Genomic DNA, 23,232 nt, shown 5'->3' on the forward strand with positions numbered 1-23,232 from the left:
TCCTGTCGTGTCCTATCCTAGGTCTTTCCCTGTCCTGGGCCTGTCCCAATCCCATCCCTGTCCTGGGTCTGTCCCCGTCCTGTCCTGTCCTGTCCTTGGTCTTTATCTGTCCCGGGCCTGTCCCCATCCTGTCCCAGGCCTGTCCCTGTCCTGGGCCTGTCCCATCCTGTCCTGCCCTAGATCTGTCCCCATCCTATCCTGTCCTATCTTAGGTCTTTCCCTGTCCTGAGCCTGTCCCCGTCCTGTCCTGGGTCTGTCCCCATCCTATCCTGTCCTATCCCTGTCCTGGGCCTACTCTTGTCTTGTCTCTCTCTCTGCTCTGAGCTTGGGCCTGCCCTGTCCTGTGCTATCCTGGGCATGTCCCCATTCTGGCCCGGCCTGTGTTGGGCCTGAGCTTCTGAGCCATCAACGTAGCTGAGCTGACTGCACTGGGAACCCCCTTCCCTTCAGAGGGTTCCTGGGCCCCAATGTGAATGATGTACCCACGGGGAAGGGTCCCGCTGGCGGCCTCTCCCCAGGCAGTGCCACCTCAGGACCAGACAAAGTTGAGCCACCATCCAGAGCCATTCCCTCAGCCGCAGGCATCAGGGTGAAGGGGTGGACAAGGGCGGGGCAGTGGTGCGGGAAGCTGCAGGACGGGGCGTACTGAGCACCTCTCAGCACCGTGGAGGAGGAGGAGGAGGGAGTGATCCCCAGCACGGCGGGCGCCAGGGAGCATCCCCAGGAGTAGGGGGTTCCAGCAGAGAAGCAGCACGAGGGCTTGGGTTCCAGAGCAGGGTAAGTTCACTGTCAAGGAGACCGGGGCCGGGACGAGCCGACGGGTGGGTGCGGGCGGGGACGGGTCAGCGGGCATCCCGTGCGGTCATCCTCCAGGCGGGAGCCACCTCTGAGGCGACGCGTGAGGGGCCGGCGAGTCCGGAGAGCGCGGCCCGCGTGGGGCGTAGGGACACGGGTGGAGCCTCACGCTTACGCCACTCAGGCTCGCAGAACCCTGTGCTGAGTGTCCAGGGCAGGGAGGGGCGGCCAGCCCGCCTCCTGACGCAGGGAGCCCCTGGGGTCACAAGCTGGGGGCTCGGCCGGAGGTCTGACTTCGTGGTGCGGGTGAGTCACTGCGAGGAAGGGAGCCACCTGGGGCCAGAGTCGAAAGTAGTGGCGGGTCCCCCTGCGCCCAGACAGGAGTCTGAGGATGGAGACGCGCGACCGGCCCGCTGCTCCTGCGTCAGGCCGCCTCGAGGGGGACCGTGTGGTCTCCTGCCACCCGGGGGGGGGCTCCCTCCCGCGTGCCGGAGGCCAGGCCTGCGTTTTCACCTCCCCCACTTCTCTCCCCAAGATGACGGCGCCATCAGAGTCTGGAAGAACTTCGCGGATTTGGAGAAGAACCCAGAGATGGTGACCGCTTGGCAGGGGCTCTCAGACATGCTGCCCACCACCAGAGGTGGGTGCTCCCGGGAGCGGCGTGGCCCCTCACTGCCCGCCTGCCCGCCCGCCTCCCCCTGGCGGTGGCTCCCCACCGGCCGCCTCAACTGTGAGCCGCCGCTCTCCCCCGGCTGCCCTGGAGCACTTGCAGGTCAGGAGACGCGGCCCCCCGAAGGGCTCCCTGGCTGTGGGCGCACCTGCCCGCACCCTCGTTCCGGGCTTGCAGCCGGCGCTGCGGGAAAGGCCTGGGGGCCGTGCCCCGTGCCCAGGCGAGCTCCCTTCGGGGGGTGAGCGCCGTGGCACGCGGGCACGTCTGTCCGGACGGCGGAGGCCGCGGACGCTCACCCAGGTGGGGGGACACAGCTGCCGCCGCACACCGGTCCCTCGGGGGCTCACCGTGCTGCCGTGGCACGTGGACCGTCTGGCACAGCTGGGTTCCAGAGACGCCAAGCCGCGGGGGCCACGGTCTGTCAGCTGACAGTGAAAGCAGCTTAGTCCCCTGCCCTGTGCTCCCGGTCCGGCCTGGCTGCGACTGTGTCCGCCCCCACGTGGCCCCGTCTGTGTCCGGTTGTCGTGTGGCCGCTCTCTTCACGGCCGGGCGTCTGTGTGGCTCCCCTCCCCTCTGTGAGAGCGCCCGTCCTGGCGAGTTGCTTCCCAGGGAGGTGACGTCGTGAGGGAGGGGCCGCCCAGCGCCAGCTCCAGCTCCAGGGCGGACGTCTCCTTGTGGACTGCTTTAAAACGTCGCTGAGCTTTAATTATCTGAGGAATAAAACAGTCATCCGTATCGCCCCCCACCCCCCACCACCGCCAAGGCCCAACACGGCCACTTGTGTGTCACCGGGCCTCTCGCTTCTGCCTCGGTGTTCCGGGATTAGAGCAAAAGCTTGTCTCCCGCCCGCAGCCACCCGGGAGCTCCCGGGGCAGAGACCCCAGGGAGACAAGGGAGAGAAGGGATGGGGACGCCAAGAGTCACTCTTGCGCACCCGGGGCACCCCCAGCAGCGCCAGGCAGGGCCCTTCAGAGTTCTGGCTGTGGCCTGCAGGGGCCGTCCAGGCAGGGGCCCGAACCCCTCTCCCCGGCTCTCAAAGCTGTGTGCCCACCCCGTGTGGTTCTCCCGCTGGCCCTGCAAGCTGTCTGTTCAGGAGGAGGTGTGCCGGCCCGCCGCGTCCGCCCCGGAGCGGGTGGGCGAGGCCCGTCCTCTGAGCACGCGTGCACGTGGGGCACAGGAGGGGCACTTGCCCACAGGCCCAGGAGACTTGGTGTGACCAGGTGCCCGGAGAGCTGCTGGCCGGGAAGTCCCTCATGCAGCTGTCCGCAGCTGGAATCCCGCGGCCAGGTCACCATCTGGTTCCTCAGTCTGTGACTAAGGATGGAAGGTCTTGTGAGATACGCGCAGGGTCAGCGCGCCGTCAGCTTCACGGCACCTCTGGCTCACGCGTGCACACACGTGTGCACATGTTCTGGCGTAGAGTCGGGGACGGGCTCCCCCTCCCGTGCTCCCCGCGGCCCCATCCCTGCCCTACCGACAGCACCTTCCCCACACCGGGAGCCCTCCTGGCCCGGCCACGGTGGACGTCACGGCGGCGTTTACAAGCACTCAGGCACTTGGAGGTTCCAGTAGCTCGTTCGGCCCGGTTTCACGGTGTGCCTCAGCTCCTTCCGATTCTCCACCTCGAGAGAGACTTTTTAGGGGGCCAAAAACCCTGGCAGTTGTGTTTTCCCACTTGTCAGGTCACGTTTTGGTTGAGGTCAGCCCTTTTTCTCCGGACCGTGGCGTGCTTGGCCTTGGCCACTCCCACCTGTCACCCTTCCTTTTGAGTGTTCTTCCAAACCTTTTGGATGGTTTGGCTCTGTTGACTGCTCTGGCTGGCCAACTAACCCTCACTCCAAACCCATCATCCTCGCCTCCTGGAAGGTCTGGCCCGAAAGGCCCCAGTCTATCTTGACTGCCAAAGCAGGAAGGTGAGTGCCTTCACTCTTGCCTGTGACCGCCCTGGCTGGGGGCGGGCGCCTGGCCCCTGTGGTCCACGTGGTGGCATTTGTTGTCTGGCCCCTGGCGCTCTTTGGGGCCAGGAGGGGGCTAGGGCTAGGGCTTATCTGTCCTGTCCACGCATCCTCTCCCGAGCAAAAGAACACCAGCCAGCGAGCACTCAGAGGTCATGGGTCGAGTCAGGTAGCTGCATAAGGCTCTGGGACCAAATCTTAAGGAAAGCCATTGAGAGGAATCTCCCTCGGATCCGAGGCCTCATGGTTTCACCTCCTGGGCCCCCTGACCCCGAAGGCAGGGACTCCATCCTGTGGGCTTTATTTAAGGACGTTTCATGAGAGCAGAGAAGTCGTTCCAGATCAAGATTGGTTTTTCCACGTAAACTTTTGAAAAGTAATCATTTCCAGAATTTAATACAAGTTTGTTATAGCATCTATTTCCATCTGAAAAATCCACATATAAGTTTAATGGTTACCAAAACACCCACACGCAGCTGCCCTTGGATACACAACTGTAAAACTGGGTTAGCAAACATAAAATGTGTAACGCTCTAAACGAGTCATTTTTCTCTCTTAATTTGACCGTTTGGGAGCCTTGTGAGGAGACGGGGCCTCGGGAGTCCGGGCAGCGCAGATTCCAGACCTGTGATTTACAGAGTCAGGCGGAAAGGAGCCTGCCTCCCGGCCTGTGCCCGGAAGCCCTTTGCAAGGTCTGGTGCCGTCCTCCGCAGGAGGACAGACGAGGCCGTGGGTCTGGGGCCGCTGGGGGCTGAGGCGCTAAGAATGAGAAGTCCCTTCAGATCTAACGGACTTACAGTTCAGTGTTCTGTGAAGAGCTGTTTTGGTAACACGTTCCCTGCGTGTAAGATCCGGAAAGGAAAAACCGGAGCAGGAGACAGGCTTCTGCTCTTTGGGAAAGAGTACTCGAGCTTCTCAGGAAAACTGCAGGGTCACTTTCTCTGAAAGCCTCAGGACCGCCTTCCACGGCTGGGGGCTGGGGGCAGACGAGGGGCCGGACGGCACCTGGTCTGGTCGTGTCCAGCTGCTTGGCTGTCAGTCGGGGTCGGTGCCGCGGGACGGAGCCTGGGACAGGACAGGGCCCGGGCTTGTCTGTACCTCGGCAGCCCCAGAGAGCCAAGAACACGCCGTCCAGCCTGGCATGTGTGAACGCTGACACCAGCCCTGGGCCTTTGGTTCGCTCTTAACATTCATCCGCTGGGAGCGGCCAGGAAGCAAGCAGGGCGAGGACCACGAAAGCCAGGACGGTGCCGGCAGAGCAGCCTCGCGCCGGCCGCTTCCGGAGCTGCTGGCCAGCCTGCGCTCGGCGTGTGCGGGAACGGGCGCTGATGGCGGCCCCTGTTCCTCCAGAAACCACAGGCGGATCTAGAATCTGGAAGGGCAGCCCCCTTGGTACAGGAGGCAGACGTGAGGGGGCCGGTGACAGCCCCACTGTGCGTGAGGCTGTGCGGGCTGGAGGGCGCATCGGCCTGGAGGCCCCCGCTCCCTTCTCAGACAGGGTGGCTTGCCAGCCTGACCAATGGGGAACATGTCCCCATCTTCTCCCAGCCCTAGAGCAGCTCTCACGTGGTCTTGGCCCATTTTCCAGATCAGAAACGTAAGTTTAGGTGAAATCATTTGCTCCTGAGCAGCGTTTCCTGAGCCCAGTTTTCTGCTGCCCGACCCGCGTCTCTGAACCCGGCGATGTCTAAGAGGTGCTTGTGGGGCCATAGAGGGGGCCTGACCCCAGAGGGGGGCTCTGCACCTGTGTCCCACGGGGAGAGTGGGGACCCCCCTGCCACCGGGCTGTGCTTCTCGCCTGTGCCCGGAGGACTGGCCCCTTGCCCTGGGGGCTCCGCACACCTATCCTTTTGGGTTTTGTTTTTGTGCAAAACCCACCACAGAGGTCTCTCTGGCTGGCGTGCTGATGCACCTGCTTTGTCCCGGCCTTGAGAGAAGCCTTGAGGGCCCCAGAGCCCTCGCGCAGCTGCTGGTCCTGGGCTGGGCTCCCCCCTCAACCCGCACGGGTGAGGCATCCTGTCACTCCACACGGTGGCCAGGCACCCTCTCCCGGGCTGCTCCCACTTTTCTGGGACCGGAGTGTGCCACGCCTGGGGTCCAGGGCCCCGCCTGGCCAGTGCTCAGGAAGCGTCCTTGGGGCAAGCTGGATGTGCAGCAAGAGGCTTGGCCGTTTTCCGTGTCTCAGAGGCCAATTTCGATGACACTCTGTCCGTTTAAAAGAGAGGAAATAACTGAGTTGTCAGATAAGCCTTTTTCTGTTTCCCTGGTGTCCATCAGGGTCAGCCTGGCAGCGCAGAAAGAACCAGACCGTAATACAGGGTGGGCCTCACTGGGGGTCCTTACTCTGCCTCGCTTCCGTCGTCTGCTCTGTGAAAGTTACCAAACCAACCTGAGCTTAGGTCCTTCACCACAGCCAGGATGGTGGAAAGATGTGCCCCCTGCAGGCTGGCCTAGGTCCCCGGGCCCCACGGGGACGCCCCCTGCAGGCTGGCCGGGGTCCCCGGGCACCCGCGTACAAGGCACCCTGTGCAACTGTCCCGTCGTTACTCTCTCTGGCGCCTCTGGAGCAGGACTGCCTGGTGCCTGGTTTTCAGGTCAGGAAACCCGCGTTGAGGAGGGGCGGTGGCTTTCTCGGCAGTGGGAGCTCCGCATCCAGGGCTGTCCCTCTGTGAAATGCGTCTCAGGGTCACAGGTTCAGAGAATATGACTGTTCCCACCTTCCGGGCACTTGTACATCCTACCCGAGGTCAGATTCGTCTGCACACGCAAGGATCTGCCTGCCGGACGCGGTGCCCGGCGCTCGGGAAAACCCCGCCGTCTGCAGCACGCACACGGGTTTCTAGTCCGCTGGCTGCCCCACGTGCTCCCAGCTACTTTCAACCGGAACGTGCTTGGCCTTCACAGAGGCTAGAGTTTAACAGGAACCAGAGCTCACGAGATCCACATCCTCTCCTCGCGGTGAGAGCCCTCGGGTGGCCGAGCAGACGCCCCGCCCGGAGCCGCCCGGCCAGACGGAAACGCGAGGCCCGTGGTGTCGGCACCCAGGCGACTGTATCTGAGGGCGTCTTCGGAGAGGCAGCTGAGTCAGAGCAAGATCTTCAGACTCGTGGGGTCCACCAGGAAGAACGTGCCCGGGAAGCAAGCTGCCCGCTGCCCCCTCACTCGAGCCCGGGCCTGCGTCCAGAAAGACACAGAGCAAGCCCGTTTCTCTCTCCCCGTGCAGGGAGCTGCGACTCTGGCCTCCAGTCCTTGCGTTCGCCCACCCCACCGCAGACCCTCTCCGCCCGTCCACGTGGCCCCAGATCATGGTGCTGAGGCACAGGCACCATGTTCCAGATGCCATCTGGCCTACACACTCATTACACTGCTTCTCAGTGCCCGGCGGGGCTGGCACAGAGCGCCGGGTGGACGGCCAAGGACGTCTGCAAGCACAGGCAGTGTGCTCTCTGTCACAGCAGCGGCCACCCCGCGGGTCCACGGATCAGGGAGCCCGTGAGCCTCCGCGGCTGTGACACGGCCAGATGCGTGTTCCCTGTCAGGAGGGAAACCTAGTAATCAGACTCTCTAAGCTCTGTCATTGGTAGAAGCCGGGAGCTGGGCTTTCAGGTGGGCACAGAGGCGGCGGGACACAAACCCAGCTCGTGCTCCCCCCACCCCTCCCCGAAGGCCACGGCCTACCGGCTAAAGGCCCAGGGCTTGTGGTCCTACCGATGCGCTTTTGGACGTGTGAATTTGCGTATTCTTTAAAAAGCCTTACAGAGTCTATACAAAGCAAGTTACTTTTCATTTTCCAAATTTTACAAAGAATGCTTCTTAAAGCTGGAGCCGTTGCAGAAAACCCGGGGCCTACGTCGACCTGGGGGCCTGAGTGTAGGTGTGCACAGGGCCAGTTCTGGGTGCCCTCAGGTGCGGACTCCCCAGGAGGGGCGGTCACACACACCTGTGCTGGCTGACGTCACCCCTACATCACCTCCCGCTCCGGCCATGCAACGAAGGGTTCTAGGGGCGTGTGGGCTCGTACACATGGCTCAGTGTTACCGCCGATCAAACCAGGGGAAGTCGCTGTCCTCAGAAATGTGCATGGCCTCCAAAATCCACTTCCTGGAGCCCTAAGCCCCAACATGATGGGATGAGAAGGGGGCCTTTGGGAGTGATCGGGGCTTGATGAGGTCACGGTGGTTGGGCCACGATGGGGTCAGTGCTCTTGTAAGAAGAGACACCCCATCTTTCTTCTTGCCACATGAGGACATGCGAGAATGTTGCTGTCTGCCAGCCAGACCCGACCCTGCCCGCGCCCTGACCTCAGAAGTCCGGCCTCCAGGACTTGGAGAAATCAGCGTCTTGTTCAAGCCGCCTGGTCCGTGGATTTTGTCCTGGAATGGCCCAGGCGCGGCCAGGAGTGCAGATGATCCTTGTGTCGTGAGAAGAAAATGTGCCTGTCAGTGCAGTGTGACGCCCAGTGGGTCTCGTCCAGAGAATAGTCCCCCCCCAGGGTGGTCCCTCCCCAGGGCAGTGCCCTCCAGAAGTTGGTCCCTTCTGAGGGTTGAGGGTTCTCCCTTCCAAGGGTGATCCCTTCTGGGGGGTGGCCCCTTCCGAGGATGGTCCCCAGACCGACTGCCCTGTCGTTGGCACTGACAGCTCGTCACTGAGGCGCGACGCAGCTGTCCATCAGTGTGGCAGTGTCCCTCCCATGTGGGGACGGCGGCAGCCAGGGGCCCCCATGCCAGTGAGCTCAGAATCACAGGAAAGGAGTGGGCGTCAAATTGGCCTGGGTCAGAAGAGCCGCTGCTGGGAGAACCCGTCACGTGGCCTCCCCCGGGCCAGCCCTCCTGCCCCATCTCCGTGTCTCCCACTGAAAGGCTGCGTCCACGTAGTGTGATTGCTGGGTCTGCCAGCTCGTCGGTCCCAGGGACGTGCAGAGGCTTGCTGCGTGAAGGCATGTTGTTGTCTATTGGACGAAGACAGGCAGACCTTCCCTCCTGTGACCCATTTGTGCCCGTCCAACCTCTCCCCTCTCTCACACCACACCTGACTGTCCAGCCGCATTTAGACTTGGGTCTTCAGGGCCCTGAACCAGCTTCCTTTTGAGTCCTGTTTCGTCCATCTCCCTCCGTGCGAAGTGATCTGCTGCCCGGCCGTCCCTCCCTGTTGTGCACGGCCATCCAACCTTCATCACGTGAGGCTGGCGTCTCCACTGGATGAGGACATCCGGTCCCCATTATGTGAGGGACTCCAGAGAGAAGGCCCACAGGTGGACAGGGTCCGTCTCCCTCCCTACCCTGGACCATGGTGGGAACGGTTCCTGGGACAAAGGTGAGGCAGGCCACGTCGGTCGGCCACCATTGGCCCTCCCAGGGCCGCCTGGAGTCCCAGTGGGTGCTGGCCCACAGCCCCTCTCAGGACCTCTGAACTGGTTCCTGAATGGTTACAGCCGAGTTTGAGTAATGATGCATGTGGACCACGCCCGGCAGGAGGGCCCAGGGGCCCTGCCTCCGCGTGTAGACAGGTGACCGTCTGGTCAAGGGGAGCAAAAGCTGGAGCCGGGTGGGGGCGTCCTGCTTGCCTTTTCTTTTTTTCTTCTTTTTCTTTCCTTTTCTAAAATTATTATTTAGATGAAATTCACATAACATAAAATTAACCATTTTGAAGTGTTCAATTCTGTGGCATTTAGTGCAGTCATGATGTGCAACCACCATCCATCTAGTTCCAGAACATTCTCACCCCCCCCCAGAAGGAAACTCTGTGCCCACAAATTCCATCTCTCCCTGCAGATTCTTTCACAAGCCCGTGGCACTTACAAGATTTCCACAGCTGAGCCACATTGTCTGTGGTTATAAGTCTGTCCGAGGTTATAAGTCTGTCTGGGCACGGCTCCCCCTCCCAGCGCTGCTGGGGGGGGGGGTACCTGGTGGGGAGCCCTGTGCGCACACAGCAGGGTTGGGGTTTGAAAGGGTCATCAGGGCCTGGCGGGAGGTCCGCCACCCTCAACAGACGCAGCAGAAAGGAATGAGGAGTTAGGTCGTCCAGCCTGAGAGTGGGGAGAATGGGGATTCCGGGGGAGGAAGGGGCCACGGCGCCACGGAAATGAGTTTGGCAAATGTGACGCCAGACTCCCGTGTGAGCAAAAGAACACAAAGTTACCTCGTAAGTGACAGAACAAGACACTGGCGTCGCAATATGTGTCATCACAGCACACGCGGCCCAGTGAGAAGGAATACCGCCAACACCAGCGACCGCGGGATGTGGGGCAGCCTCGGTGTCCACGGACGCTGCAGATGTGGCCTTGGCTGGGGGCAGTGAACCCCAGGACGGGAGCCGCACCCCTGCCTGGGTGCCACCCTCCCGAGCGCACACGGGTGCGGAAGACGTCGTCACTCGAGCCGTGGTCTCCAGAATCAGGGAAGAGCGAAAAACCGTTAAATGAGTTAATCAGACCCCTACATACAGGGTGGGATAAGTCCTCTACAGACAACATTACAGGAAAGCGAGGTCGCTAGGAAACATACCCCTTATGAAGTTGGTGGTGTTGATGGAAGCTGTCCTAGTTCGTGGACAGGTGCACCTGGGTGGGGGTCGCACGGAGCCCGGCTCGGGGAGATGCCCTCGACCTGGGACAGTTCAGCATCAGAGTGGGCGAGTGAGGCTCGCACTGTGTCTAAAATCTTACTTATTTATGCTTCTTTTTATACTCTCTCATCTATACTTCTTTTCAAAAGGGCGGAAACGGCAGAGCACCTCAACCACTAGATCTGGGGGGTGGGTCAGAGATTTCTGTCGTGTTCTCTTCTGTATGTTTAAAATGTAAGCTTGTTTTAACTGGGGTCCCCCCCCCATGACGTTTAGGTGCCAACTTTAGGAACACTGCAGTCCCAGCGTGGGCCTCACACACGGCCCGGTCTGCTCGACCCCAAGAAGCTGCGTCCGTGAGCTTTGACGGGGTCGAGAGAAGCGCCTCCGCGCCCGCTCTGAAGCTTTGGGACAGCTTAGACAAACGGTCCTCGGACTGTGCTGTCCCTCAGGCAGATGCCTGGGCCCAGCGGGGATCTGGAGAGGGCTCCAAACTGCTGCCCGACCCAGACTCGGGGCCTGGAGTTCTCGTGGGGTCGGGGACCCGGCCGTGGCTGTCCTTGGTGCCAGGTGGCCGCCTGGGACAGGCTCCCGCGGTGACACCGGTACATTCTGTCTCTCCAGGAGCCGGGATGGTGGTAGACTGGGAGCAGGAGACTGGCCTCCTCATGAGCTCGGGGGACGTGCGGATCGTCCGAATCTGGGACACGGACCGCGAGATGAAAGTACAGGTAACCCCCGCCCCCCGCCCCCCCCCCCCCCAGACAGGCCCCTCCTCACAGAGAGGCAGGAACAGGGGTCCCAGCGGGGAGGGAGTGCGGCCCGCCTCCAAGCCTTCAGAGGCTAATTGCCTCTTGATGCACGTCCACTGTGACACCCCGACCCTGCCTGGCAGCATGATTAAGCCTCTGCTGCTCCTAATTACTTCCAAATATTATTTTATCCATGCAAATTAGGGAATATCAGAAAGCAGCAGGGGGAAAGCATTTTAAATTGGAACGATGAATTATTCCACCGTGTGCTTCTTAAGGCATCTTTTATTTCCTGTTTTAATCAACAGAGCGAGTAGTGAATTGGTTTTGACCGAGACATCCTGGCGGAGAGGCCAGGGGGCAAAGGGCCGCAAACAGCTCAGGGCCACTGATACTTTGGGCAGTGGTGCTGGCTGTGGCTTGAGGCCCAGAGCTCTGTCCTCCCGGCCTCCCCGGCCCGGCCCTGGGCCTCCCGCCGAGCCCTCGGAGGGCGGGCTAGGGACAGAGAGCCGCCGTGAGGCCCTGCCACATCATTGGTCCCTGCCAGGGGGCCACCCGGTAGAGATGACCTCTGTCTGTCCGGTGCCCAGGTCCTGCGATGGCACAGTTGGCTTTTGTCACACTTACTTCCCGGGGCCCCTGTGGCCCTCCTGTTGCAGCGTGGACCCCCTCACCGCCCCCCTACCCATGCTCACAACCCTTACTCAGGAGTCTGTGCCCCCAGAACACGCCTTCAGCTCAGCCACCTGGGTGTGTCTCATCCGGTGTCTTGTTGCCTTGTAAGCGGATCAGATTCCAGTCCCGTACATGTTGGATTTCCTTCCCGTGTGCCCACTGGCAGCAGACCTCCAACAACGGGAGAGCACTTTCCCTCTTGTGCGGCCTTTTGTCTCCCTCTCTTTCCTGCCGAGCATTCGTCACCCCCTGGCCTTTTCTAGCATTTACAGCTGCCGGGAGGAGAGGCGAGGAGGCAGAGCTCCCCGGGCCCTTTCCCGAACGAATTCGGAGGATCCCTTTCTACCAAAACGTGCTTCCGCTCTAGGAAAGAGGGAGACACTCGAAAGCTTGGCCCCGAGAGCCGTTCCCGGAGATGTGTGCGGCTGGGGACCGGCTTTCGGGTGGGTGTGGGCCTGACTCGGTCCGGGTCCCCCACCAGTCCCTCGGGCTCCGTGGGCCTTCGCTGGCTTCCCCGCTGGAGGAGGAGGCGGGGGTCCCTGACCCCGGGAGGACATGGCGTGCCGGGCTGCCGCAGGTGGGCTCACCGCAGGCCCTGTGCTTGGCTCCAGGACATCCCCACGGGCGCTGACAGCTGCGTGACAAGCCTGTCCTGTGACTCCCACCGCTCCCTCATCGTGGCTGGCCTCGGCGACGGCTCCATCCGCGTTTATGACCGGAGGATGGCGCTCAGTGAATGGTAATCCGGCCCCCACCCCCCCTCACCAGCACCCCCCGACGGGGGGCACCGGTGGCCCCCTTTTGGGGCCGGGACGAGGCCCCCCCCCCACCCCAAGCCCACAGGGCCACATTCGATGGCACACGGAGTAGGAAATCAGCGGGGAGTGGGCCTGGCGAGGCCCTGTCCTCCGTGAGCTCGGTCTCCCTCCTGCGTGAGGTGCGTGGCCAGGGAGACTGTCAGGGAGCGTCCACAAGGGCACCGTGCAGCACTGAGCCACCTGCGTGGCCGTGACTGCCCCAGGGACCGCCACTCAGTCCCAGGCTGAGGGCCAGGTCGGGCCGGGCTGGTGGGCAGGAGCTGAGGTACAGGCGGCAGTCACTCGCCCGAGCCCCACGCTGGCAAACGGCAGCACAGTCTCCTGGGGACCCCAGCACGATGTGCTTATTCACACCCACCTTGCCCCCAGAACCTGGGCCGGCCTCCAGGGGTGACGGAGTGGCGGCAGGTGGGCAGGTGCGTGGCCCTGGGGCCAGGGGAGCCCCGTGAGACCAGCTACCAGGTGGGCCGTTTGCCGCAGAGGCGGGTACTGGGGCGAGCCGGGCCACGTCAGGTGGGGCCTCCCAGCACAGACCCGAGGCTCAGCGGCACCTCTGCAGAGGGTCCCCCGGAGAACGGGCACCACTGCAGGAAGCAGCCATCGTGGCGGGGGGGGGGGGGAGGGCGGCCGAAGTGACCACCCCGAACCCACTAACTGTGCGCTTTCGAAGGGGGCACGTGAGTCACACCTCCGTCAGGCCGTCGTGTTAAACAGCTACCGGGCAGGCACTAAACTGGCAAATTGGCCTCAAAAGAGCCGAGGGTCGTGGAGTGGCCCTGCCGCTGAGGCCGGTGACCCGGGGCCGTCCGTGCACCACACCTGTGACCTGGGGCTCACCGTGAGCCCTGTGCGTCCTGCCCACCAGGGCTGTGTTTCGATAGCTTCTCAGTTGGGGTCCTCATTCCCGACCCCCAGAGTCTCGGGGTGGCCAGTGCTAAGCGTGGTGCCCTGTCCGGGGAGCTCCGGGGCAGCCGTGCCATGGTCCCCGGGGGGGGGGGGGGGGGGAGCCCCGACCGCGTCCCGACCGCGTCCCGACATCACGGTGAATGGTGGGTGGGGCGACTGACCCTGGCGCACGGCAGATCCTGACAGCCGTGAATAAACCCGCGGTTTCTCTCTGCTCAAAATGAAGTCGCGCCCTTGGCTTCTCAGCTCCCGCTCCTGTCCTGCAGTGGGCAGTGAACGGGCACCGCTGCCCCCCTCCCCACCCCTGCCGGCAGCCCCCTCCCCGGCCTAGGCGGCCCCCCGGGCTCTGACCCCATCGTCCTCCCTCCAGCCGCGTCATGACGTACCGGGAGCACACGGCCTGGGTGGTGAAGGCCTACCTCCAGAAGCACCCCGAGGGCCACATCATGAGCGTGAGGTAACAAGCAGGGAATATTTATGAGACATTCTGCTGTGAAAACCTTATTTTCTCCTCCATTTAAAATATGTCCGTGGTATTTAAACAGCCGGGAAAGGATGGCATGGCAGGGCAGTAATTAACCTCCACTCTGGGACTGGCCAGAAAGGTCAGGGGCAGCGGGAGGGCAGGGACACACGGGTCCCTCCCACTGGCAGCAGGAGGCTTGCTCGGTGGAGGCTTGCGGGGTGTGCGAGGGAGAGGGGCGGGCACCTGCCAGCCCTTGGCTGTGGGATATCCGCGTCGAGTCATCGGCTACCCATAAATCCGTTTCTGCCGCCCGCTAAGTCCTGTACTGAGAGCAGCGAATATTTATTTGCCTGTTAAGGGACAACAAAACGTAATTTACTGCTACAAAGACACCGTTTCTTCAAAGAGATGCGGTTTCCCTTGTTTGTAATATAAAAACAGAACATAGCTCTTAGAACGACGCCCACCAGAGACCAAGGGCAGGAAAGGTGGCCTCCAGGGGTGACGTGCGGCCTCCCGGCCTCCTCCCCCACCTCCCCGTCCTGTAACTGCATCCCTGGCTGCACGGAATCTAATCTCCGGGACTAGAAATGAAACCAATAACTCACGTCCTCCCCCGTGTCTTCACTTACTGCTACTTCCTGCCTTAGAGGCAGAGCCCTTCGTGGCCGCGGAGAGGAGTCTGGGGTGGGGGGGGGGGTGGGGGGCTTGGCGCCAGTCCCGGTCGTGAAGGCCAGTGGGGTGGGGTGGGCGTGTGCTCTGCCTCGGGGGCTGGCCCGCCCCGGCCTTACCAGAGTGACCCTTTCCCAACAGTGTCAACGGAGACGTGCGCTTCTTCGATCCTCGGATGCCAGAGTCTGTGAACGTCCTTCAGATCGTGAAGGGGCTCACGGCCCTCGACATCCACCCCCAGGCAAACCTGATCGCCTGGTAGGTGCCAAGCTAAGAGAGAATGAGGGCCCTTTCCTGCCCAGACCATCTCAGAGCACCCAGAGCCGGCCTCGGGCCTCCGTGCAAACAGCCGGCGCTACGCCCCCTCTTGCCTGGGAAGGAGAGCACGCCGGAGCCACATGATTGTGGGGCCCCTCGTGCCGGGGTGATGGCGGGCAGGTCAGCCCCGTGTCTGGGACGGGGCCGATGTAGGAAGAGAGAGGGCCACCTCCCCTGTGGCCGCGTCTGCCTCCCCACCTGCACCGAGGCCCGCCTCCGCCTCGCCTCTGGGCCACCACCCCAGCCGGAAGGCTTAACGCCAGACCTTCTTGTGTGCAGCGGCTCCATGAACCAGTTCACGGCCATCTACAGCGGGAACGGGGAGCTCATCAACAACATCAAATACTACGACGGGTTTATGGGCCAGCGCGTCGGGGCCATCAGCTGCCTGGCCTTCCACCCGCACTGGGTCTGTATCTGCACACTGGGGCCGGGGGCCCCGTGGGAGGGGTCAGGGGGACGCAGGGACACAGGGCAATACGGAGGGTCCTGCAGGAATAGCAGGGGGGGACTGGAGGCGACACGGGAGGGACGGGGGACCTCGGGACAGGCAGGTGGGGCTACAGCCTGGCCCCGCCCCACAATCAGCCCGCAGGGCGCCCCAGGCCTCCCCCTCCCCGTGTCTGAGAATGGCACGAAACCAGATCTTCTTGGGTCCTCGGGTCTCGGGGGGTCATGGCCCCCAAACTGCCTCCAGAAGCAGCACCGGGTTCCCCCATGAAGCAGGGAATCGTGGGCTACACGCACAGGAAACCGCCCTGCCCTTCCCATCCTCACCTTTGGCCCCTGCACTGACACCAGCCCTGGAGAAACCTTGCAGTGAGGGGGGGCCGGGGCACCCTGCCCAGCCTGTGCTCCTCAGGGAGGAGCAGCCCAGATCGTTCCCCTAGTCTGTGGTTTCTGCCAACAGCCCTCATGAGGTGCGGGGCTCTGGCCCCCGGAACCGTCCCCGCGGGGAGCCGTGGGGAGCCCGAGGGTCCCTGCTTCGGGTCGCGGGGCCCATGCCGAGAGCCGCGGTGGGGTGCGGACGAAGAAGGCCCATGGCGCCCGCTCACCTGCCCTGCTCTCCTCCACAGCCTCACCTGGCCGTGGGCAGCAACGACTACTACATCTCCGTGTACTCGGTGGAGAAGCGGGCCAGATAGCGGGCGCCCCTCCTGCCAGGCCTCCGTGTACATAGTGGACCCGCCGCGCCACCCTCCACGCTGGTCCTGACCTGCTGCCGAGGGCTCCGGGAGGCCCCTCGCTGTCTGTCTGTGCGTCTGTGGTCGCTGTCATGCCCAGGAGCCCAGGGAAGGGGGCTCTGGTAGAGTCCTGCCGTGTGACAGCCCGGGGACAGCCGCAAACGTCCCCGCACCCTTCCCGTCCTGTTTTGCTTCTGAGATTTTTAAAGGGGGAAACACACTCGTTCTACTTGGCGAGGGACCCGAGCACTGGCTCCACGGAAGCTCCGAGACAGAAGCCGTTCCCCAGGGCTCAGCCACCCTGGCGGACGGGCCAGCGCTGGGGCTCACGTAGGTCGCTGGGTTGCTGCCTGGCCGTGAGCCAGCCTGGGCCGCATTCCCCTGGCTGCAAGCCAGCCGGCCCGTTTTCTGCACTCGCGCTCCTGGGGGGTTTCCAAGCGGGCTGGGAGAGGCGGGAGATTCAAGAGACGGAGCCCACACGCACACAAGGAGACAGCCCAAGCCTCCTGCCAACCGCCAGTCCTTGCCCCCGGGGGCCCTTCGTGGCCAGACCGTAGGAGGGCCGGCGCTGCCCCTCCCCCACACAGCCCACCTTCCCTGCACAAGCCCCAATCGCCACAGACCCGCTAGCAGGAGGGGCCTGTGGCTTTCGACATGTGTGGCCAGTCCTTGGCGATTTGGCCACCACCCTTAGGCCACAGGGCCTGCCCCTCTCAAGTGCTGCTGCTGCTCCCCAGGCAGGGGCAGGGGCAGGGACAGCCGCTCAGGCCTGTGGCCGCCCCATACGGGTGTACATGCACGTGCAGGGCCCGTGGTCTCCACACTGGAACCAACACGGAGTATGCACTTGTGTGGCCCCGCGGCCTCCTCGCCCGGCGCAGCACGTGCCTGCCCGGGGGCGGAGGCAGCTGGGGCCCCGCTGCCTGTGGGTGAACGGTGGACCGCCTTTGCCGCCACTTGCTGGTGCGAGCGAAGTTCATGTCTTGCAGTGAGTAAAGCAGAAAAGTTGCTCGGTGATTGCGTTAGCACGTGGCAGGGCATCTGCGCATGTCCGCACACAGGTGTGCGCGTGTGTCTGCCCGTATCCGGGCACCACCTCGGAGCCACGGGGACCGTTTAGCCCCAAGAAGGACAACAGGGAACGTGCTAAGCGATTACAAACAGCGCTTGTAAAACAAAACCACAATGATGATATTCTGAAAAGCATTTTTTTCCATTTTTCCTTGGGAATCAAGATTATTCAGATAGAGCAGTGAGCTGGCTTAACTAATTCTGCCAATAAGAGGCCATGACGGGAATGTGCGTCCCGGCGGTGACGGAAGTTTAGTGCCCTACCCAGGGGCGCCTTCCGGGGACGGCGCTGCCCGGGCTCTGCGGCCGCGGGATGCCGGTGTGCCCCGGGAGCCGGCTCCGGGACAGGGTCCGCGCCCGCCCGGCAGCTGACCCCCCGGGTGGATGTGGTGCCTCCTGTGCCCCCTCTCAGAACCGCCGCGCCGCGGCCCGCTGGGCCATCCCGGGTCTGAAGCGAAAATCCAATCATGGAGTTAACCGGGGCTCCACGGAGCACGCCCTGAAAGTTCGTTTATCTCTATTTATTTTACCAAATGAGAATTGCGGAGTGAAAGAGCAAACGACAACTGTTCATGACAATAAACAAGTGCAGAGGTGACTGCTGCGGCCTTGTAGCTTGGGGGGGGGGGCGGGGCGGGGCTGGGGCCGGCCGTCTGGGGCCTGCGGGGGCGGGGCGGGCTGTCTCGGGAGGGGGCGGGGCCTGCGGCGGGCTGGCGGGGCGGGGGTGGGGTCTGCGCGGTGGGGCGGGGCCTCTCCCCCTTGGTTCGGCCCCGCCGGTGCCTCAGCTCCTCTCAGAGCCGCCCCGCGAGTGGGCTCCCGCCTGCGCGCGGGAAGAGCCACTCTGCTCGGAGGGGGACGAGCCCAGGCCCACAGGGGCCCCCGCTGCCCCTTCCTGCCGCCGTGGTTAAACGACACAACTCGCCGCCCTGCGGCCGGAGGCGGACACAGTTTGTCCTTCCCCGGGCCTGGGCCTGCGCGCCCCCCCCCCCCCGCGATGGCACGGCCCACCACGTGGGGGCCTGGATCCTGGGGGCGGGTGTCCCTGAAGAAGCGAGTCAGCAGGGCCACAGAGCGAGTGGGAGCAAGTGGTTCCCGACACTCAATCTACCTCACACCTCACGGGTCTGGCCTCCTGGACACCAGTTAGGGACAGGCTCTTGTCACCCCCTGGGGACAGCAAGTGGGGGCCCAAGAATTAAGTAACTCACCAAAGCCACGCCCATTGGGTGGGGGCAGGAACTGAGGAAGGACGCAACTCAGGCATCCTGACCCCAAGGCCTCTTGACCTTCACTCCACCAAGGGGGCGGGGCTGCGTGGGGCCGGGGTGCATCTAAGGTCCTAGTGAGCTTCGCGCACCAGCCCCGAAAGGGGGAACGATGGGGACGATGGATGCGCGGGGTGCAGCGAGGGACGTGCCTGTGCACTGTCACCCCCGCGGCTGGCAGAGCCACCAGCCCTGCTGTGGCCCGCACGGACAAGGGGCCGCGTGACTCCCGAGACGCAAGATCACCATCACTGCCCGCTGAGGGTCTTCCTGGAGAGGTCACCGCCCGCTAAGCACTGGTTGGTTCTGCCGAGGTGAGGGGCTCCGGGGGGTTCTGTGTGGGTCCCTGTTCTGGAAGGAACGTCCGCACCATAGCAGCGCAGGGGCCCCGGCACCAGCGAAGGCAGGAGTGGGCTCAGGAGGCTCCGGGCAGGGTCCTCGCGGCAGCCGAGGTGGCCTGCCGCAAGGGGCACGTGGGAAAGGTAGGGGCCAGGTCTTGGAAACAGTACTGTGGGTCCCCAGATTGGTGACACCCCTGTGCCGGCCCCCTGTGGCTGCTGCAGCAGACCACCACCCCTGTGCCGCCGGAAGCGCAAGCACTGCTTGGGTCTGGGGGGGCCCAGGCCCCTCCCGGGGCTAAAACCAAGGGGTGAGCAAGGCTCCTTCCGGAGGAGCCTGGGGACGTTCCATTTTTCTGCCTTTCCCAGCTTCCGGGATCTGCCTGGGCCCCTGGCTCAAGAAACTTCTTGGGTCACATGGCTCTGACGCCGACTCTGTCCCCTCTTCCACTTTTAAGGGCCCTGGGTGACAGTCCCCCCAGGTCACAGGCGACTGCCGCCCGGCCTCACCGCGATCTGCAGCATCCCTTTGGCCGCCATGGCCTGGAGTCACGGCTCCCAGAGTAGGACACGGACATCCTTAAGGGGCTTTGATCTGCTGACCACTCCCTCTTTCTACAAGACTCGGGGCAAAGACCCCCACCAGGCAGAGCCCCCCGAAATACAAGGGGTCCTCAGCCAAGGTGGCCGCTGGGATGGGAAGGGAGACGTCTGCCCTGCTCTCGGTGGGGGGAAGGGGTGGAAAGGTGCATTGAGCCCCGAGCCTGCCCCCAGGACCCCCAGGCGTGGCTGCGCCCCTCTGTACCCGCTGGCGGAGGCTGGACCCAGAGCGCAGCGCCTGCTCGCCAGCCTGCTGCAGGTGGGGAGGGCAGCCGTCACCATGGAAACGCGGGGGTCTGAGCAACGCAGTTCCTGAACCAACCGGGTGACGTTTGTTTTAAACAAGAAGGATACCCAGCCTTCCTGCGCCTGTGCTTCCGCAGGGAAAGTAATATTTTCCTATCAACATCAGTATTTCTGTCTCCGGGACTTGAATGCAAACCGAGTGCCCATAAAAATGAAAGATGGACGCGCGGGGTGGGAGATGGCCGCGGGGGGGGGGGGGGGGGGAAGGGGGGAGAGAGGTGCGCCAGGACCCTACAGGTGACTCGCCCCCCAGGCCCAGTCCCGCAGCACCCTGGAGCCCGGGAGAGGGGACAAGAGCTTCCTGGGGGAGTGACATCTCGTGAGGTCGTCCTGCTGGGCCAGGCTCTGCTCCAGGGTCACCTGGAGCCACCACGCAGGGCAGCTATGGGCCCGAAGCGCAGGGCCATCTGAGGAGCCTCCCCGAGGCTGTGCTCACCTCGGTGCTGACGATGCACACGGGCGAGCAGGAGGTGCAAAGACATGGGCTCGCCCGCTGTCGCGCCTGGCTGCCACATGTCCCTGTGGGGCCATGACATGCGTGCATACGTGTGCGTGCGGGTCTGCCTGCGGGTGCGTGCGTACGTGCGTGCATTCCCACGTGCCTCGGCGATTCCGGCCTCGCGATGACCGGCCCTGCAGGAAGCGTGTGGGAAGAGCTGGTCTGGGGGGATTCATTACAGGCCAGGGCTGGCGACGGCCGGTCCCGTGGACCGTCCACAGCGAGCAGGGGGACCGCCCTCCACAGAGCCCCAGTCCAGGCAGGGGCTTCCCAGAGCGGCCCCCACTCTGGTGGGGGGGAGGGGCTGGGGTGGGACACGGAAGGGCCAGGCCCAGAGCCTGTCCCCAGCATCGTGCTGTGACCCTGCCGTCAGGACAGACACCCTGGGGCCTTTCCCCTCCCTGGAGGGCCCAGACCGGGTCCTTCCAGCCACCCGGGAGGCCCAGCCGTGCACGGGGCCCCCCTGGTTCCCTGAGACCTCAGCCCCGCCCCCCCCCACACCCCCCCCCCCCCCCCCCCGGAGGGGAGGGGGGGAAGAGGGCAGAGGCCAGCAACAACCACACCTGAAGGCAGAGCGGAACCCATGTGGATCTGTTTTTCCTTTTTGCCATTTCCCAGCACTTTTTTGGGCTGAGGGAGGAGCAAATGACACAGCGACTAAGGAGCAGCCGGGAAAGGAGTGAAAAAGCCAACCCGGTAGCGTCCAGAACAGAACCCCTGCAATAGGAGGATAGAAGATAGGAGATAGGAGATGTCCTGCAATAAATCTGACCGAGGAGATAGAAGGCTCACACGCCGAGGACCACGGCACATCGCCGGAGGCAGAGGTGACCGCAACAGAGTCGCTCTGCGCCCAAGGGTACGAAGGCCCCGCGTGGGAGGCGGCAACACCACCACCACCACCACCACCCCCCCCACGGCGATCTGGATTCGGGGCGATCCCTATCAAAGTCCCAGTCGCCTTTTTGCCCAACCGGGAAGACCAACCCTCAAATGCGCGTAGAATCGCGAGGGGCCCCAAAGAGCCAGGACGATCATGAAAAACGACAAGGTGGAGGACCGGTATTCCCTTTTCAAAACTCACCACAAAGCTCCAGTGATCCAAACTGCGGGCCTCCAGACCATGGGACGGAGAGCCCGGAAGTGGACTCGAACATCTACGGCAACTGCCTTTCAACAGGGCGACGGAACCACCTCGTGGGGAAAACGGTCTTTCAACAAATGGCGCGGAGACGCCACCTGGGTGGCTCAGTCTGACTTTGGCTCAGGTCACGATCCCACAGTCCGTGAGTTCAAGCCCCGCATCAGGCTCTATACTGACAGCTCAGAGCCTGGAGGCTGCTTGAGATTCCGTGTCTCCCTCTCTCTCTGCCCCTCCCCCATTCTCTCTGTCTCTCTCAAAAATAAATAAACGTTTTAAAATTTTAATAAATAAATGAAACAACAAAGTTTGTGCATCAAAGACATTACCAAGTATGTTAAAAAAAGAGAACCCACAGAAAAAGTTTCTGGAGAAAATGTTTGCAGATCACATATACCTGATAAGGGTTTAATATCCAGAACACGTAAAAAAGCTCTCACAACTCGACGGCTGAAAGACAGACAGCCGGATTCAAAAATGGGCAAAGACCTTGAATAGGCATTCTCCCAAAGGAGGTACACGGATGGCCAGCAAGCACGCAGAAAGATGCTCAGCGTCGTTAACTGTTAGGAAAATACGAATCAAAACCCCAGCGAGATACCACTCCACACCCCCTGGACCAGCCAGAACCAGCAACACAGGATGCGGCCAGTGCCGTCCAGGATGTGGAGAGAGCGGAGCCCCGGTCCACGGCCGGAGGGACACAAAACTTTGCGGCTGCTGCGGAAAATCCCGGTGCTTCTCAGGAACCTGGAGTTACCGTGTCACCCGGGGATTCTACTCCTAGATACACACCCCAGAGAAACGAAAACACGTGTCCGCATAGGCACGTGTTCTGGGCAGTGCTACTCACCACAGCCAAAAGGTAGACTCAACCCAGAGGTTTGAACAGACAAACAAAAGCGGTGTCTCCACACAATGAAATGAGACTCAGCTCTGAAAAGGAAGTGCTCACACAGGCTGCCCAGCGGATGGACGTGGAAAGCTTGCCGAGTGAAAGAGGGCAGATGCAGAAGGCCATGTAGTGCAGAATTCCTCTTTTTTTAATGTTTATTTATTTGTTTTGAGAGTCACAAGGAGCCACACACACGCGAGTGGGGAGGGGGCACCGAGAGAGGGAGAGAGAATGAATCCCAAGCAGGCTCCATGCTGTCAGCACAGAGTCCAATGCATGGCTCGATCCCATGAGATCATGACCTGAGCCGAAATCAAGTTGGACGCTTAACCCACTGAGCCCCCCGGGTGCCCCTGGAATTCGTCTTTTATGAAATATCCAGAATCTGCAAATCCACAGAAACAGATCAGCAGTTACCAGGGGCTGGGGGAGGGGGACTGGGCAGTGACTACTGAATGGGTGTGGAGTGCTTTTCTGGGGTGGGGAGAATGTTCTAGAACTACATAGAGGTAGTGGTTGCACAACATTGTGAATGCACTAAATTGTTCACTTCATTTTTCTTTTAAGTTTATTTATTTTGAGAGAGACAGAGCACGTGTGAGGGAGGGGCACAGAGAGAGGGGGAGAGGGAGAATCCCGAGCAGGCGGTGAGCCATCAGTGCGCAGTGCCCCATGTGTGGCTCACACCCACAAAAATGTGAGATCACAACCTGAGCCGACATCAAGAGTTAGATGCTCATGGGGCACCTGAGTGGCTCGGTCAGTTAAGTGTGTGACTTCGGCTCAGGTCATGATCTCAAGGTTCATGAATTTAAGCCCCGTGTTGGGCTCTGTGCTGACAACTCAGAGCCTGGAGCCTGCTTTGGATTCTGTGTCTCCCTCTCTCTCTGCCCCTCCCCTGTTCATGCTCTCTCTCTCTCTCTCTCTCTCTCTCTCTCTCAAAAAAAAACAAAAAAAAAAAAAAAAAAAAAAGCGTCAGATGCTCAACCAACTGAGCCACCCAAGTGCCCCTGAATTGTTCACTTTAAAAGATGAATTGGGGGCGCCTGGGTGGCGCAGCCGGTTAAGCCTCCGACTTCAGCTCAGGTCACGATCTCGAGGTCCGTGAGTTCGAGCCCCGCGTCGGGCTCTGGGCTGATGGCTCGGAGCCTGGAGCCTGTTTCCGATTCTGTGTCTCCCTCTCTCTCTGCCCCTCCCCCGTTCATGCTCTGTCTCTCTCTGTCCCAAAAATAAATAAACGTTAAAAGATGAATTGTATGCTATGTGAATTTCACCGCAATAAACGACAAGACAAAATAAATGACAAGACAAAGTGGTGGGAGAAAACGTGGCTCGGGAG

At 62.2% G+C, this 23,232-nt stretch overlaps 1 protein-coding gene across 4 annotated transcripts in view; it reads left to right on the forward strand.

The window, feature by feature from the left end:
- Nucleotides 1-17,447, forward strand: part of RPTOR (regulatory associated protein of MTOR complex 1) — a 350,527-nt gene extending 333,080 nt beyond the window's left edge. For all 4 annotated transcript variants that reach the window (XM_040456616.1, XM_040456619.1, XM_040456617.1 and 1 more), the window contains 7 exons: nucleotides 1,331-1,435; nucleotides 10,612-10,718; nucleotides 12,026-12,153; nucleotides 13,509-13,595; nucleotides 14,418-14,534; nucleotides 14,874-15,003; nucleotides 15,671-17,447. In XM_040456616.1, coding sequence (XP_040312550.1) covers nucleotides 1,331-1,435; nucleotides 10,612-10,718; nucleotides 12,026-12,153; nucleotides 13,509-13,595; nucleotides 14,418-14,534; nucleotides 14,874-15,003; nucleotides 15,671-15,739 — 743 coding nt within the window. In that variant the 3' untranslated portion in view covers nucleotides 15,740-17,447. The remainder of the gene's footprint in view (nucleotides 1-1,330; nucleotides 1,436-10,611; nucleotides 10,719-12,025; nucleotides 12,154-13,508; nucleotides 13,596-14,417; nucleotides 14,535-14,873; nucleotides 15,004-15,670) is intronic.
- The last annotated feature ends 5,785 nt before the right edge of the window (nucleotides 17,448-23,232 follow it).

Source organism: Herpailurus yagouaroundi, unplaced genomic scaffold, assembly GCF_014898765.1.
Source record: "Herpailurus yagouaroundi ecotype Mexico unplaced genomic scaffold, PumYag 217, whole genome shotgun sequence".
NCBI lineage: Eukaryota > Metazoa > Chordata > Mammalia > Carnivora > Felidae > Herpailurus > Herpailurus yagouaroundi.